This window comes from Odocoileus virginianus, chromosome 29 (assembly GCF_023699985.2).
Source record: "Odocoileus virginianus isolate 20LAN1187 ecotype Illinois chromosome 29, Ovbor_1.2, whole genome shotgun sequence".
Taxonomy (NCBI): domain Eukaryota; kingdom Metazoa; phylum Chordata; class Mammalia; order Artiodactyla; family Cervidae; genus Odocoileus; species Odocoileus virginianus.
Window position 1 is genome coordinate 18,641,234 of NC_069702.1, and position 17,208 is coordinate 18,658,441.

Here is a 17,208-nt window from a genome sequence, read left to right on the forward strand (position 1 = left end):
CCGGTGGGCTAGTGGCTAAGACTCCGTGCTCCCAAAGAAGGGGGCCTGGGCTCCATCCCTGGCCAGGGAACTAGATCCCTTATGCTGCAACTAAGAGTTCCAAAGACACAACTAAAGATCCACATGCTGCAACTAAGACCAGGAGATCCTGTGTGTCACAGCTATGACCCAGAACAGCCAAATAAATAAATAAATAAATAAATAAATAAATAAATAAAAGTAAATAGATTAATTATCAAATAAAACTGGAATCCAGATGTCCCTAGTCTAAAGCCACCTCTGAAACTGAAGGTCATTCATTCGTGTCCGATTCTTTGCAACCCCATGGACTATACAGTCCATGGAGTTCTCCCGGCCAGAATACTGGAATGGGTAGCCTTTCCTTTCTCCAGGAGATCCTGCCAACCCATGGATCCAACCCAGGTCTTCCGCATTGCAGGCGGGTTCTTTACCAGAAAAATTCTAAACCAATCACCATCTCATACACATAATAATGAAATGGCTTACACTGTAACAAAGAATCCATTTTTTTCCTCCAGTTGACTATGCCTTTTTTATAATGCTAGTGAGGATTTACCTCTGGCTCCCTGCACTTCAAATATTTTCCAGAAAAGTGACTAACAAAACCTCTTCTACAGGGGTTACATCCAGGGAGGGAGAGAGAAAGGACTGAGGGGCAAGGCTTTAACTACACTTATAGCTTAAGTCTCTTCTAAAAAAGAGAAAAAATCAAACATTTTACCATCTGCTTATTCTCAGTGATGGGAAACAGATGTTTGTTACATATAAATAAAAGTTTAAAATAGAATTCATTACAACACTTCAGGCAAAACTCTTCCACATCACCAATACATATATTTCCTTGGTTATGAAATAAATTTCTTAATCTCTTTATACCTACAGAAAGAGAATATATCAAAGGGTCACTTCAATTTTTAACTTGCCGGTCCCACTTTCCGTTTAAGTCATTCATATGCTTGACAGAGCACTAATATTCTCATAATATCAGAGGCATATATTCAAAATTTTTGTTATGGAAAGAGTGCCAAGATCAAATAGTTTGAAGATGGCAGCTTCAGGCAACAGCAAGTTGATTAACTCTCTCTTTCCCATATTACCTTTTTGCTGAGTCCTTACTTCAGACCAGTGTTACCTTATAACTAGGACTTACACCACAGTATCCTAACTCCTTCTCCCCTCTCTATTCTTTCCTGTCTTCCTTAAAACTTTAGCTGTCAGGAAGACCAACAATTCTTCTCATTCATACATAGACGGTGTCTAATTCTGCACACAGGTACCATTAACAGAAGTACAGAGGGAATGTATTTAGGTTGGAAGAGAGGTATAAAGGAAAGGCTACACAGAGGAGCTTGGACTCTTATCTTTTAGGCACTAAAGAGCCCGAGGTCTTAAAACACTTCCCTAAGGGAGAGAGCAGGATAAAATTTGCACTTAATCCACCTGGAATGCAGGAGACCCCGGTTCGATTCCTGGGTGGGGAAGGGTCGCTGGAGAAGGGATAGGCTACCCACTCCAGGATTGTTGGGCTTCCCTTGTGACTCAGCTGGTGAAGAATCCACCTGCTATGCGGGAGACCAGGGTTCAATCCCTGGGTTGGGAAGATCCCCTGGAGAAGGGAAAGGCTACCCACTCCAGTATTCTGGCATGGCTTGCAAGGAGTCAGACACGACCGAGTGAATTTCACTTCACTAATCTAGAAAATGAAATGAACGGGGAAGAAATTAGGCATCAGAAATCAAGCGTCACAGCACACTGGTGTAATAATTACATAAAAAAAAAAATTTAATTAAGCGGGTCTTGCTTTGGTCCTCAACATATGAAACAAAAGCAAAAAGTGAGTCCTTCCTTATTTAAAGAAACTAGGAAAAAGGCACAGGAAAAACAGGGCAGCAAACATTGAGGAAGAAATCAAAAGGGAGAGAACTAGGGAGAGAATGTCAGTAACAGCCAAAGGAGGTGAGGGTTTCAAGTAGTGACCAATATGATTAAAAGTTAAACAGAGGTCAAGAGAAAGATTTATTAATATAATTGCTCATTTAGATTTGCCAAGATTACCAATGACCCTCAGTCAGTGGGTGTGGACAGATATCTGGCTGCAGTAGGTTGATAAGTCAACAGGATTTAGGGAAGTAGGTGTAGGCTTCTGTTTTGAGGAACTTGGTTATAAATGGAAGGAGAGTGGTAGGGTAGTGCAGAGGTGCAAAAAGGTTCAAGAGTTTGTGTGTATTTAAAAGTGGAAGTAATTCAAGCATACTCAGTGTTTTTAGGCAAGTAAGCAGCAGAGAGAGCAATTTAAAATAAAACTAGAACTAAGTGATGGAAACAAATCTCAGAGAAGAAAAGATACAATTATAGCAGCTTAGGTGGAGGAAGCAGCCTTCCTTAAAAATAAGCAACACTACAAAAGGCCTACCATACATAGTTGAAACTCCTTAACTTAACATGTTTTTAGATAATTTGTTAACTACTTCACCCAGGCTTCTACATCTTCACTTTCCATTCTTTTATTTTCCCATGCTGTGCTCTGTGCTCAGTCATGTCCAGCTGTTTGCAACCTCATGGACTGTAGCCCGCCAGGCTCCTCTGTCCATGGGGATTCTCCAGGCAAGAATACTAGAGTGGTTCGCCATCTCTTCCTCCAGGGAATCTTCCCAACTGAGCGATCAAACCCAGGTCTCCCACATTGCGGGCGGATTCTTTACCATCAGTGCCACCAGGGAAGCCCTTTTCCATTCTATTTCTACTTAAATGCTATCCTCTTTCCACCCCACCCTCCATTCTAGATAGGGCTCAAGGTCCAACTCAAATACCACTTGTCCCAAAGAGTTCTTTTTGATCTTTTCATAAAAGTTCTTTGTCTACCTCTCTACCTCGTATTGCCTTACAAGGATACCACTTTAAAAAATACCGTACATTTCTTTCCCTCTGAGAGGATCTGTTCTACCCACTTTTCTACCTCGCATTAACTTCAGCGACCTTTATCAGACTGTCCCACAGATGTGGGTTCAAATTTGGACGGTCTGAAAATACACCCCACTCTTGAGCCAAATGAAACCCGCTTGCCATGACCAGATACAGCCAGAATCGGACCTGGCATGTAGAGCTGGGCTAATGATAGTGAACAACTGGTAATGACACATAGTACTAGTTAAAATCTGAAAACAAGGGCCTTCGGAACCCTACTGGGTACAAAAGCCTTGTGTCTCCCGTTTCTTATTTTTAAAATGGGGGTGTTGGGGTGGGGAGGTGGAATTCAGTCTCCCAGGCTTTCTCTGCGTTCCAAAGAGTAGATCAAAGCAATGGCTGATTAGGGAAGTCGGGGAAAGCAGAAAAGTAGCACTTAAACTAGATAACCTGAACAATAAATAGTTCAGTGACAAAACACTCCCGATTCCTCCTCAAGGGATACACATAACAACGTCTTGGCTATCTTTATGTAGTTCTGTAAAAACTAAACCCCACCCAGGTGGAGAACGGTGACTACCTGCGGATCACAAGCCCTTAGACCTCAGGTTTGGAACCAGAGGTCTAATCACAACCAAAAGGCTGATGATTCAGCTTCTCCAAACACCAACCTGTTACCCCCAATCAGAATAACGTCACGAGCCCTGCAGCCCTCACCCCAAATGCCGCTTTGAAAAAAACCTAAAAGCTATCAGGGAGTTCAGAACTTTTCAACATCATTTCAACATCCATTCCCCTCGCTTGGCACCCTGCAATTACCGCTGGACTTTCCTTCACCTCAACCCGCCACCAGTATATTGGATTTGCTAAGCGGAGGGAGAGGGGAGGCGAGCTCTATTTCGTAACAAACGCATCCGTACTCATGCTCCCAAGCAAGACACACACTAACGAAAGTGCACGCCTTCAACAGTTCTTCTAAACTGCCTTCCTTTCTCGTCTCTTCAATAACACGACGGAAAGGCAGCAACACTCCTTTAGAGTAACTCCTGCTAAAAGCTACTGGGGGCCGGTAGGCAAGCTACTGGGCACGGGTAGGCAGGGAGAAAACAGGCAACCCGCAGACAAACATTGAGCAGGAAGACAAAACACGATTACCCGCTAAGTTGCCCAATTCCCTCCCCCGCCCCACGCTACGCACATCACGTCGACGGCGTCACGCTCCACCCGGCCCCGCCCCCACCCCCGTGGCCTGCAGTCCGCCTGGCCGTGCTGGCAGTTAGCGCGGAGGCTGTTCTCACGCACTGGTGGAAAGAGAGGCCGCGCTCCCGGCTCAGCACGGTGTCTCGGGTGCTGCAGCCCACTGCCGAGCAACTTCGGGTCATCTTCTTGCTACGTGGGGCTCCACCTCCGGTGTTCCCGCGACAGCATGAGTCGCGGTCAAGTTAGCTCCGCCCGCTGACTCGGCTGCTACCACCTTTATTTGTTTGAGAAAGGCGGGCTCTTAAGGCGCCTTGGCTCCCGCCCTACCTCTCCGCGGGCGCTGCGCTCGCCGCCGTGGCCAATCACAGAGCACGTCACGTCGCAGCAGCCAATCGGAAAGGCTGGGGGGTATTAAGTCAAGCTCTGGGCCTCCCCCTCGCTCCTCGTTGGAGGGTGATAAGTGTATTTCGCTGCAATGGGCTCTTTTTCGCCTGGCCTGGTGAAATCCAGGGCCATCGCGTTTCCTCCGAGGCTCGGCCAGAGAATGCGAAGGAGGAGAGGCAGGACAAAAGTTGAGGCGAATCCAGAGGCACGCCGATGGGTCTCCAGGTGCGAGCTCTGAAAGTAATGGGAGGACTAGGAAAGGATGAACGTGGCGTCCTAGAAATATTGAAGGCAAAATTAGAACCCAAATAAATTATTTAATGAGAGGCATGTCATTTTCTTGCACTCTATTTTGCAGTTCTCTGATGCGGAGATAATGTCGGAGCTCTTGGTATGGTAGGCATGTGGCCTCAGGATCTAGTGAAAATTTAATACCAAGATAAATCGGTTTTTAATTCAAGGAACTCTTTCCTGCAAGATCTTTTGCCGCAGTGGAGATTAAGAAGGAGATAAGGTAAGAAGGTTTGGGGGGAAGAGCACGGTCTAGTGGGGACTCGTTAATAGAAGTACTAGGAGGAGCAGGAGAGGGGCCAGTGCAGTGGTTTTGCTTGGGATGTGGGGCATCGTGGATAGTTTTCAGGAGTGAGAGGATCTTAGAACGATGTCTTTTCTTAAGCTCTTTATGTTTACGATATGAGACTTCAGTTTTTACGGAAGAAACAAAATGGAGCCAAGGTGGGGCGTAGTTTATATTTTGTATCCTTGAAGAAGTCCTTAGTATATCATGTAGCATCTTTCCTGCTTAACGTTGGAGGCTCATTAAAGTAAACAAATGTTCTTAACTTTTTTCTGTCTCTAGCTGCAAGAATGAGTCCAACATTTCCAAGCAAGGTTGTTCTTTCTCCCATGTTACTTAATCCAGATTCTGGCTGAAAAGATTCATCTCAAGGTATTGTTCACAGTTGCTTTCCATTATAATATGCTTATGTCATATTAGAATGAGATTAACATAGCTTTTACTTATGTAGGTTTGTGAAAAGTCACGAGGCCTAAGGATAATACAAGAATTGAGAAATTGGTCTATGGGGGATGTGTCTACTTGGCTGTAAGATGTGCAAACTATAGAACCTGGATTTAAAGCACTGTCGTTGATCAAACTACTAGAAACTTTTCTAGCACTTAACCAATTAAGACCTGAATGAGACTAAATAGAAATAATTAAGTTTTCAATTAAAAACTGGTTGCCTTATATTTTTTTTTTGGCAGAAGTTTTGTAGAAGTATAGTGCACATATCATGTAATTAACCCATTTCAAATGCATGACTGGATGGGTTTTAGTATATTTATGAGTTGTGCAGTGATCACCGCAGTCAATTTTAGGACATTTTCATCACCCCAAAAAGAGACTCCATTTGCAGTAGCAGTCATTCCGTACATTTTCCCTCCCCTAGTCCTTGGAAACCGCTCATGTTTGTCTGTGTGAGTGCTCAGCCAGCCAGCGTGTCCAGCTCTTTGCCACCCTTTGTACTGCAGCCCACCAGGCTCCTCTGTCCGTGGGATTTTTCAGGCAAGAATACTGGAGTGGGTTGTCATTTTTCTCCTCCAGGGAATCTTCCTGACCCAGGGATTGAGCCTGTGTCTCCTACTTTGCAGGCAGATTCTTTACCAGCTGAGTGTAGACTTGCCTATTCCGGATATTTTCATATAAATGGAATCAAAGACTCGTCTGTGCTCTTGTGACTGGCTTCATTCACTTGGAATATTTTTAAGGTTCCTTCATGTTAGTCCATTTATTTTTATTGCCAGCCCCAAATATTCCATTGTATGGGTATACAACATTTTCTTTATCGATTCATCAGTTGGTGGACATCTAGGTTATTTCCATTTTGAGGGGCTGTTATGAATAATGCTGCCATGAACAATTGTGTACAAGTTGGTGTGGGGCGATGTTTTCATTCCTCTTGAGTATATACCGAAGTGTGGACTTGCTGGGTCATACTTCTCTCTTCTCTTTACTCTTTTGAGGAAATGTCAGACTTTTTCCAGAGTGGCTGTACCAACTTACATTCCCGTGAGCGATGAAGAGTTCCAGTTTCTCCACATTCTCATGGGTGTGAAGTGGTATCATTGTGGTGGTTGCCCTTATTTTTAAGGCCTTTTTTACACGTTTGTAAGAAATTGTTTAGAGGATGCTTTTTGAGTGCAGAGACGATGTCATTCAGTCACAGTCGGAAACAATGTCTAAGGTGAATTTGTTCAGTCCTTAACCTGCAAATAGATAACATAAGTTTCTGTTATAATGTCACATGTTTTCTGAAAAAAAAAACTTCATGCTCAGCACAGTTGTACATTTGCAGATGTAAGACTTATGGGGAAAATAGGATTAGGATTGACTACTCAAAATATACGCAGTTTGACACTATCTTTAGTGTCGGTACCAGGGAAGCACGCTTACACTCTTTCAACCCATTAAAGGTAACGTTAAATGGAGACTTAAACTTACCATTATGGAGTATTAAAAGAGCAATGCTTGTGGGTGTTGGACATTTCCAATGGAAGTAGAGCCCTGGGCGAAAGGGCTGCTGTTAAGATGGGTTCAGAGGTAATCGAACCTGCGGAGAGCCGGGCACGGAGGTGGGTGCTGCTCCCAAGTGAGATCCTGTGCAGGCACTCATTTCCATTTTCTTAAGCTAGAGCTGCCAGTTCAGCATCAGAGTATAAAGAGGGATTTTTTTCTTTCCTGCTGAATTAGTTCATGAGAATGTAGCTCTCAAAGTGTTGACAGTATTCGTCTGTTTATTAATTACAGATGGGTTTCATAGAACTGCAATGCTTGGGAACAACTTAATTAAATTTAATTAAATGCACATCTACTAAATGAAAGTAACCAACTTTCTTTACAGCCACAAGGGTCCGCTACTCTGGGTAGCATGCAATCCCTTGTAAATGGAATCATTGATGTTGCGTTGTATTTATGTATTTTTACATTTGCTAATGAGCTTTATGTACTTTTGGTGCTATTTTTTTATTGTTATACTGGTCACACTGAAGTTATTGATTTAATCATTTGATTGTATCTTTGCTTCCTTTGATAGCTTCATATCCAATGATTAAACATTTTCACTGCTGTTCACATAATGAACTTATGTGATTATTGAATATGTGAATGAGGATATGTAAGCTGTATTAAAGATGTTATTTGTAGAAAGCATTGACCAGTGCAAAAAATAATTGGAAATAAAATATCTTTTCAGGAATTGCATTATTGAAGATGTCAGTAAAAGAGTTCCTGGATCTTGGAAGAGAATTACTAAAACTGTGCAGGGGAGGTAGTATAATATCTTTCTTTTTTTAATGTATTAAGTATTCCTGGCACCAAAGCAGTGAATGGGAGGGGAGGATTGTCCGAGTAAAAAATAGGTTTATAAAGGATTGAGTGAAATCTGATTTTCTTTTTTATGTTATAAAATCTCATTAATTGCTTCATTTCAGTTCAGTCACTCAGTCATGTCCAACTCTTTGCAGCCCCATGAACCGCAGCACGCCAGGCCTCCCTGTCCATCACCAACTCCTGGAGTCCACCCAAATCCATGTCCATTGAGTCAGCGATGCTATCCAACCATCTCATCCTCTGTCATCCCCTTCTCCTCCTCGCCTCAATCTTTCCCAGTATCAGGGTCTTTTCCAGTGAGTCAGGTCTTCGCATCAAGTGGCCAAAGTATTGGAGTTTCAGCTTCAACATCAGTCCTTCCAATGAACACCCAGGACTGATCTCCTTTAGGATGGACTGGTTGGAGCTTCTTGCAGTCCAAGGGGCTCTCAAGAGTCTTCTCCAACACCACAGTTCAAAAGTATCAATTCTTTGGTGCTCAGCTTTCTTTATAGTCCAACTCTCACATCCATACATGACTACTGGAAAAACCATAGCCTTGACTGGACGGGCCTTTGTTGACAAAGTAACGTCTCTGCTTTTTAATATGGTGTCTAGGTTGGTCATAACTTTCCTTCCAAGGAGTAAGCGTCTTTCAATTTCATGGCTGCAGTCACCATCTGCAGTGATTTTGGAACCCAGAAAAATAAAGTCAGCCACTGTTTCCCCATCATTTGCCATGAAGTGATGGGACCAGATGCCATGATCTTAGTTTTCTGAATGTTGAACTTTAAGCCAACTGTTTCACTCTCCTCTTTCACTTCCATCAAGAGGCTCTTTAGTTCTTCTTCACTTTCTGCTGTAAGGGTGTCATCCATGTATCTGAGGTTATTGATATTTCTCCTGGCAATCTTGGTTCCAGCTTGTGCTTCCTCCAGCCCAGCGTCTCTCATGATGTACTCTGCATATAAGTTCAATAAGCAGGGTGACAATATACAGCCTTGATGTACACCTTTTCCTGTTTGGAACCAGTCTGTTGTTCCATGTCCAGTTCTAACTGTTGCTTCCTGACCTGAATACAGGTGTCTCAAGAGGCAGGTCAGATGGTCTGGTATTCCCATCTCTTTCAGAATTTCCCACAGTTTATTGTGATCTACATAGTCAAAGGCTTTGGCATAGTCAATAAAGCAGAAATAGATGTTTTTCTGGAACTCTCCTGCTTTTTCGATGATCCAGCGGATGTTGACAATTTGACCTCTGGTTCCTCTGCCTTTTCTAAAGCCAGCTTGAACATCTGGAAGATTACAGTTCATGAACTGGCTTGGAGAATTTTGAGCATTACTTTACTAGCGTGTGAGGTGAGTGCAATTGTGCAGTAGTTTGAGCATTTTTGGCATTGCCTTTCTTTGGGATTGGAATGAAAACTGACCTTTTCCAGTCCTGTGGCCACTGCTGAGTTTTCCAAATTGCTGGCATATTGAGTGCAGCAATTTCACAGCATCACCTTTCAGGATTTGAAACAGCTCAACTGGAATTCCATCACCTGCACTAGCTTTGTTCATAGTGATGCTTCCTAAGGCCCACTTGACTTCACATTCCAGGATGTCTAGCTCTAGGTGACTGATCACACCATCGTGATTATCTGGGTCATGAAGATGTTTTTTGTACAGTTCTTCTGTGTATTCTTGTCACCTCTTCTTAATATCTTCTGGTTCTGTTAGGTCCATACCATTTATGTCCTTTATCGAGCCCATCTTTGCATGAAATGTTCCCTTGGTATCTCTAATTTTCTTGAAGAGATCTCTAGTCTTTCCCATTTTATTGTTTTCCTCTATTTCTTTGCATTGATCACTGAGGAAGACTTTCTTATCTGTCCTTGCTATTCTTTGGAACTCTGTATTCAAATAGGTATACCTTTCCTTTTCTCCTTTGCTTTTTGCTTCCCTTCTTTTCACAGCTATTTGTAAGACCTCCTCAGACAGCCATTTTCTTTTTTGCATTTCTTTTTCTTAGAGATGGTCTTAATTCCCGTCTCCTGTATAGTGTCACAAACCTCTGTTCATAGTTCATCAGGCACTCTGTCTATCAGATCTAGCCCCTTAAATCTATTTCTCACTTCCACTGTATAGTCATAAGGGATTTGATTTAGGTTATACCTGAATGGTCTAGTGGTTTTCTCCACTTTCTTCAATTTCAGCTTGAATTTGGCAATAAGGAGTTCATGATCTGAGCCACAGTCAGCTCCCAGTCTTGTTTTGCTGACTATAGAGCTTCTCCATCTTTGGCTATAAAGAATATAATCAATCTGATTTCGGTGTCGACCATCTGGTGATGTCCATGTGTAGAGTCTTCTCTTGTGTTGTTAATTAATTGCTTAGTTGGGGGAAAAATAAGTAACAGGAGAAGGAAATGGCAACCCACTCCAGTGTTCTTGCCTAGAGAATCCCGTGGACAGAGGAGCCTGGTGGGCTGCTGTTTGTTTCTAACACATTTTTCTCAACTGTGAAAGCAAAAATAGAAATTTTGCCTTCTAGAACTGGTATCGTCCTTATTGAATACCTATCTTTTTGTCAGAGTTTTAGCTAGTTTTACATTTATTTGTCATCCTGATATAATAAAACATATTTCTAGTAATTGACATATTCTTGCTGAATTTTTCATCCTGTTGGTTCTCTGGGGATTTTTGTTCTTCAGAAGGCCTTGGGATCTTAAAATTATTGGTGACTGAGTATAAGTCAGTTCTGAATCCAGTCCTTCCCCATGAATTTTGGACCTTTTCAGCTAATTCATAAGTTGAACGTTTTACTTTTTTGGATATGGATTATGACCTCCTGGGACTTCCCTTGTGGCTTGGTTGGTTAGGATCTGCCTGCAATGTGGGAGACCTGGGTTCAATCCCTGGGTTGGGAAGATCCCCTGGAGAAGGGAAAGGCTGCCCACTCCGGTATTCCGCTCTAGAGAATTCCATGGACCATATAGTCCACGGGGTTGCAGAGTCAGACACGACTGAGCGACTTTCACTTCACTTCACTTCTGACCTTCTGTGTTAGTGTTTACTGCTGTGTAACAGGTTGCTCAGTGCTTGGCAATTTAAAACAAACACTAATCAAACAGTAAGGACAGGAGGTGGAAGACAGACATCAGCTTCCGAACTGTCTTCAGTTTGCAGGCCTCCGTTCCCTGATGGCTGTTGGCCGAAGGGTTCGGTTCTTCACCATGTGAACCTCTGCGTGGGCTGCCCGAGTGTTCTTACTGCGTGACAGCTGGCTTTCCCCAGAGGGTCTGGTCTGAGAAAGGCCAAGATGGATGCTTGTCTTTTAATATTGGTTTTTTTTTTTAATATGCTTGAAAGTGACCAGACATCACTTCTGCCCTGTTTCTGTTGGTCTCAGTGTGGTTTAGGTGGGCACTATACAAAGGTGTGACTACCAAGAGGTGAGGGGTCATCAGAGGCCATCTTGGAGCCTGACTACCTCTCTGTAATTAAATACTTTGATTAAGTGTTACTGTTGTTGGACCCATCTCCCCTCTCCTAATTCCTCCTAAGTGGACGTGGTTAGACAGGCTCAGTAGCACTAAACCGTAGAGAGAAATCGTGTATCTTTTGCCTTATTATTTTGTTTGGGGTGCAGAATGACTTGGAAAAGTTGAAATTTCTATTTAAAGTATTTCAAGGAGTGTAGTCTGACTGTTTGTAGGCAGTTTCACAAATATTTGACATAGGATGGAGTCAAAATACAAATATGAGGCAGCAGAATTAGAGCAGTTTGCCCCTTTTCCCCAAGGGTGAGTATACATCCTTTTCTTTCTGCTGCTCACCACCGCCATGGTCCCTCTGTCCCTCTTAATGAGCAAAACATAGACCTTGTCAAGCAGTCATAATGTTCCAAATGGGCAGAATTCTAATTAGTTCTGGAGACTTGTAATCTTTTGAGTCTTTTCCCATCATCACTGCTTGAGAGTTCTTTGTTAGTAGAGATGACTTCTACTTTTTTAAAGTTTTAGTGTTTATGATCATTGGAAACCTTGTCCGATAACAAAGACATTATACACAGAGCGAGGCATATCCAGTTTGGGGATGTGTTAAGGTATGGGTACTCTTCCATTATCAGGGTTAATGTTGAGAAGACACCTCCAAGTTAGCATAAGCTAACCTGTACAAAGTAGTAAATGACATGCTTGAAATTATCTTTGTTATGAGTTTTTTCCAGTCATAGTAAAATTGGAAGTCTTAGCTGTTCTATGTGAGAAAACGGAAAACTATAGAAATGTGCATTTATGTATTTTTAAAAGGGAGCTAAGCAATAAAAACTTAAAACTAGAGTTTAAGTGGAAAGTAAGTACAAATGTCCAATGATTAAACTTTTTCACTGCTGTTCACATCATGATTTGTTGTGATTAATGTATGTGAATGAGGACATAATGAAGAAAAGAAAATCATGAGGGATATAGTTAAGATGTGGTTTTTGTACTTTGACTTGCCTGTAAATGTTTTTACAGAGCGAGGCATATCCAGTTTGGGGATGTGTTAAGGTATGGGTACTCTTCCATTATCAGGGTTAATGTTGAGAAGACACCTCCAAGTTAGCATAAGCTAACCTGTACAAAGTAGTAAATGACATGCTTGAAATTATCTTTGTTATGAGTTTTTTCCAGTCATAGTAAAATTGGAAGTCTTAGCTGTTCTATGTGAGAAAACGGAAAACTATAGAAATGTGCATTTATGTATTTTTAAAAGGGAGCTAAGCAATAAAAGCTTAAAACTAGAGTTTAAGTGGAAAGTAAGTACAAATGTCCAATGATTAAACTTTTTCACTGCTGTTCACATCATGATTTGTTGTGATTAATGTATGTGAATGAGGACATAATGAAGAAAAGAAAATCATGAGGGATATAGTTAAGATGTGGTTTTTGTACTTTGACTTGCCTGTAAATGTTTTTCATTTTAGGAATAAAATTGAAGGGTGTTTTTCTTAGAGAACACCATGTGTGAGATTTATCAAGAATTCGAAGATATATATATAAGGTAAAAAGTTTATAAATTTTTTTTTAAGATAGTAATTTTATTTAATTAATTTATTTTTTGGCTGTGCTGCGTGACACATGGGGTCTTCCTAGCCACAGATTGAACCCGTGCTCCCTGCAGTGGAAATGCAGTCTTAACCACTGGACCACTGGGAAGTCCATATATACTTTTTTAGTTTTGACAAAAGAAGACCAAAAAAATCTGACTTGAGAAAAAAAATGGATTTTGTATTCGTTATGTATTGAGCATAATGTGGATATTTAATTAAAAATTTTCCTTATTCAGCTTTCAAAGATAAAAAATATTATTTCAAAGATAGTGTAATTTTCATTTGATTCAGGAGAGGCTGCTGGGTGGGTGGGGGGTGGCAGGACTTTTAACCTTGATGGTCATTTTTTTTAAAAAAAATAATGATATAATTCTTTCAGGCCCTGAAATTCTTAGAGGTCAGATATTCTGGGGTTTAAATTGGTTGAATTATTGGATATTCTATGAATAATTCTTTGATATGCCAGTGGATGACTATCCTTTTACTTGAGCTTTGTTCAGGAACAGTGGACAGGCAGGTAGTCAGAGCTGAGAATCTCAACCCTAATACCAGATTAACCTGATATGAATTAGGCATGGTATCTTGGGGTGTTTCTCAAATTTAACTAAGTTAATTTTCTATTTCTTAAAATTTTGATATAAACTTTATGGCCCTCAGTGATAAGATGTATGAAATAAATGCATTCGAAAACAGAATTTAAACATTAATGGACCGGATGATACTGTTCTCCAGAAGTAAACGTCGTACTGGCTGCTGTTCAGTAAGTTTTATATACATATGGTCTTGTGCCTGTGATTGTGAGGATTTACAATCTGGGCAACAGTACAGTTACCCAGAACTTTAATCTTCTGCAGTCCTTAAGACTAGTGAAGTCAGGGGAGGGGCTCTAAATTCTCAATAAATTTAAACACTGTGAAGGGTGTTTTTGGACTGTGCAAATCCTTATTTGAAGAATTCTATATAACATTATCTCCAAACATTCTTCCAGTGAGTATTTCAGAGTCTAGGAATTAACATTCTTTTCAGGAAAACTTCAGTTTTTTTTTATATAGAACTTGGCTAGTAATTAAGTAAATTGGGTTAAAAGTTGACTATTTTTGGGGGGAAAAAATTGACTATTTTTTGAATTATCAACGCAAGTTTTTCTTTTTTACATACAGGTCCTTTGCGCCATTTCAACATGCGTGAATCAGTTTTCACGCTGTAGTTAAACAGCACCTGACCAGTTCAACAACACAGCTGAACTTTAAGTTGTCACAATATTAACTGTGAATTATTGCATAAATTTGGCTACCTCTCTTTATTCCAGAATCATTATGCAAAGAAAAGGTGTGCATCAAGAATGGTAACAGAAAAAAAGAAAATGGTAACAGTTACATCACTTCTTTCAAAGTCTTAGTCATTGCCCATCTATTAGTTACACAGATAGCAAAGCGTGTAACTGTTGCCTCCTTGTCTCCCAGTGATAAACCCATGGAACATTTTACAAAAATGGATATTCAGAAGAGGGAATTGGTCAATAAATATGACTGAACTACAAAGAAATGAAAAGTGGTTAACACTGCAGGTAAAATTAGTGTTAGAAGCTTTGAAAATGGCCACTGCAAAGGAAATATAGGACGATATCACGACCTACATGAAGCAACAGTACAAGCCACATTTTAAGAGTCTGATGAATATAAAAGCAAGATAAAAGTTGGTTCAACATCTGTTGGTGTAAAATTTCACCAAGAACAGAAAGCTGCTTATGGTTGAAATGGAGCATTTACTTTTCCTTTGTAGTGTAATCAAGAACAAATACCAGTCAGTTTGGCATTGAAGTTAGTTGCTACATTGAAGGACAAGGACATCTATTTACTGCCAGTAAAGGCTGGTTTCATCTCAAAGTCAACACAAATTAATGGTAAACTACCTAGTGAAGCTACATACTCAGATAAAGATGCTACTGTGAAATGTGCACTCAAGATTCCAAGAATTACAGGCAGTCCTTGCTTTGTACAATAGTGAGAGGCTGTACTGTGGAAAAACTGCAAGATTTGGATGGGGTGTAAATGGATATAAAGATGACTGTGAGAGTGTTGACACTGCTGCCATTCAATAAATAGTTCTAGGTATGTAGGAGGCAGAACTTAGTGAAGTTTTATGTGAAGAAAGCAGTCGTAAACAACGAATGTGTCTCAAAAGAAGTGATGCTGTTGAACAACTTCACATTGAAGGAACTCACAGAGCTGTATCATGATATTGACTGTTAAAAGATAAAATTTTGGAAGCTGATTCAAAGTTGGAAATGAGTATGACAGTTTGCCAAGGCATAGATAAGATGCCTTGGCATCTTACTCCATATTATAAGTTTTATAATGAGAAAGCAAGCATTTCAAAACTACTTGATACATCTTTTTTTATAAAGGAATAAAACAACTTTCAGTGTTTCTAGTGGTTTGTTTTGACCTTTTTTTTTTGTAGGGGAGAGTGTTGAGTTTGATTTTTTTTTCTTGGCTGCACCATGTGCCTTGTGGGACCTTAGTTCCCCGACCAGGAATTGGTCTTATCCCCACAGTGAAAGCCACAAATCCTAACAACTGGACTGCCAGGGAATTCCTAATGTTCGTAGTGTTTTAAATATTACCTTTAAACCATAAATTACACAAAATTACACATAAATTACATTTATAACCAACATCAAGAAGTTTTTTAATGTTTTGCCAAGTCACAGAATAATTGTTAAATATTAACAATTACTGTTAATCCCATAGATTAAGACTTTGCACCATTTCAGCTTGTGTAGTCAAAGGCAGAACTGCCTGCCTTTAAAACAAGGTGAGGAGTTTTTATATTTAATCAGACATAAGTGCATCAATCCTAGAACTGTAAGCTTTATCATAACCAATTATTATTGACACTTTTCACATTGTATGCTACTATATCAAGGCTTTGAAATAAAAGTCATTAGACTTTGCAGGCAAAATCCTGTCTAACAGAATGAAAGAGAAATTCACTCAATAGCGTCCAACTCTGACTCCATAGACGAGCTCACCTGGCTCCTGTCTGGAATTCTCCAAGCAAGAATACTGGGGTGGGTTGCGATTTCCTTCTCCAGGGGATCTTCCGGACCCAGGGATTGAAACTGGGTCTCCTGCATTGCAGGCAGACGGTTTACTGGCTGAGCTACTAGGGGAGCCCCCAGATAAGGTACGACTTTTAAGTCGGGTTTTTATTGACACCATTTTAGGTAAACTAGTCCTTGGAATGGTAAGTGACAAATGGAAGGCTTTTTAGAACTTGAAATTAACAACTATCCTAAGCCTCTTGAGTAGGTCTACTTCAGCCTTACAGAACTAACTATATTTGCTTTTTAAACAGAATCAGAAGTGCATAACGCCACTAAATGGTTTTACAAGTGATGCCAAAATTTTGTGTCTGCACTGATGCTCAACAGAAATAGCATGGAAGAGAAATAGTGGCTTTATTTCTTTGCCAAGCAAAGAGGGGACACAGTAGGCTAACACCTCAAAACTGCCTCCTTTAGGGAATAGGGAGAGGCTGTGTATCTCAATGAAAGTCCTGTTTCTTTTTTCTTTTGCAAAATTTCACAACGGCCACAGCTGTCATCGCACACTCAGTAATCAGGTCATGTCTCCCTGAAGTTAAAACCACCTGTGACCTTTTTTGAAGTGGTACGAGAGAATGTAGGGGAAGAAAAATGCCAGATGCAAAGTATAATTCATACAGAATCAGTGATTAGTTTTATCTTTGTGAGGGACAAGTCTAGCAGCTAAAGAATAAACAAGATTGCTTAACTCTAGCAGTCCTGTTTGGCTGGTATGTGACTAAGACCATTCACACATTTATGTTTGTGCTACAACAACATAGTGAATATAGAAACGTGCCTACTCTTAAATACGAGAGTTTGCTATATTTTACTTTACTTACAGTGAAGGCATTTAGAAAAGACGGTTGACTGCTGTATTCGGAAGAGAACTGCACATGTACAGGCTCTGGCGAAACCCAGTGACAAATTACAAGTTACAGTGTGACAAATGTTAACAGATCTCAAATATATCGCAGGATACTAACTATATATAGTACCTTGTTCACTCCACTGTGCCTCTAGGGGCTTCCCTGGTAGCTCAGCTGGTAAAGAATCCGCCTACCATGTAGGAGACCCCGGTTCGATTCCTGGGTCGGGAAGATCTGGAGAAGAAAATAGCAACCCACTCCAGTATTCTTGCCTGGGAAAGCCCATGGACAGAGGAG

The 17,208-nt window shown here is 40.7% G+C and overlaps 1 protein-coding gene and 1 long non-coding RNA gene across 7 annotated transcripts in view; one reads left to right on the forward strand and one right to left on the reverse strand.

The window, feature by feature from the left end:
- Positions 1–4,527, reverse strand: part of THAP9 (THAP domain containing 9) — a 23,736-nt gene extending 19,209 nt beyond the window's left edge. The window contains exon 1 of one of the 4 annotated variants that reach the window (XM_020892848.2): positions 4,453–4,527. Coding sequence is in view for 2 of the 4 variants with exons in the window: in XM_070458235.1 (XP_070314336.1) it covers positions 4,228–4,307 (80 nt within the window). In the remaining 2 variants the exon portion in view is untranslated. Of the gene's footprint in view, positions 1–1,461; positions 3,223–4,227; positions 4,409–4,452 lie in introns of those variants that run through there. The other 3 variants (XM_070458235.1, XM_020892846.2, XM_070458234.1) reach the window with 3 other exon arrangements.
- A 117-nt stretch (positions 4,528–4,644) lies between these two features.
- LOC110136876 (uncharacterized) lies at positions 4,645–15,383 on the forward strand. Of its 3 annotated transcripts, XR_011484576.1 has the most exons (7): positions 4,645–4,734; positions 4,868–5,023; positions 5,369–5,458; positions 7,764–7,838; positions 12,829–12,905; positions 13,619–13,714; positions 14,115–15,383. It is a non-coding gene; the product is annotated as an uncharacterized lncRNA (long non-coding RNA). The 3 variants fall into 3 exon arrangements; XR_011484575.1 differs by having other exon boundaries at positions 13,619–15,383; XR_011484577.1 differs by lacking the exon at positions 13,619–13,714.
- The last annotated feature ends 1,825 nt before the right edge of the window (positions 15,384–17,208 follow it).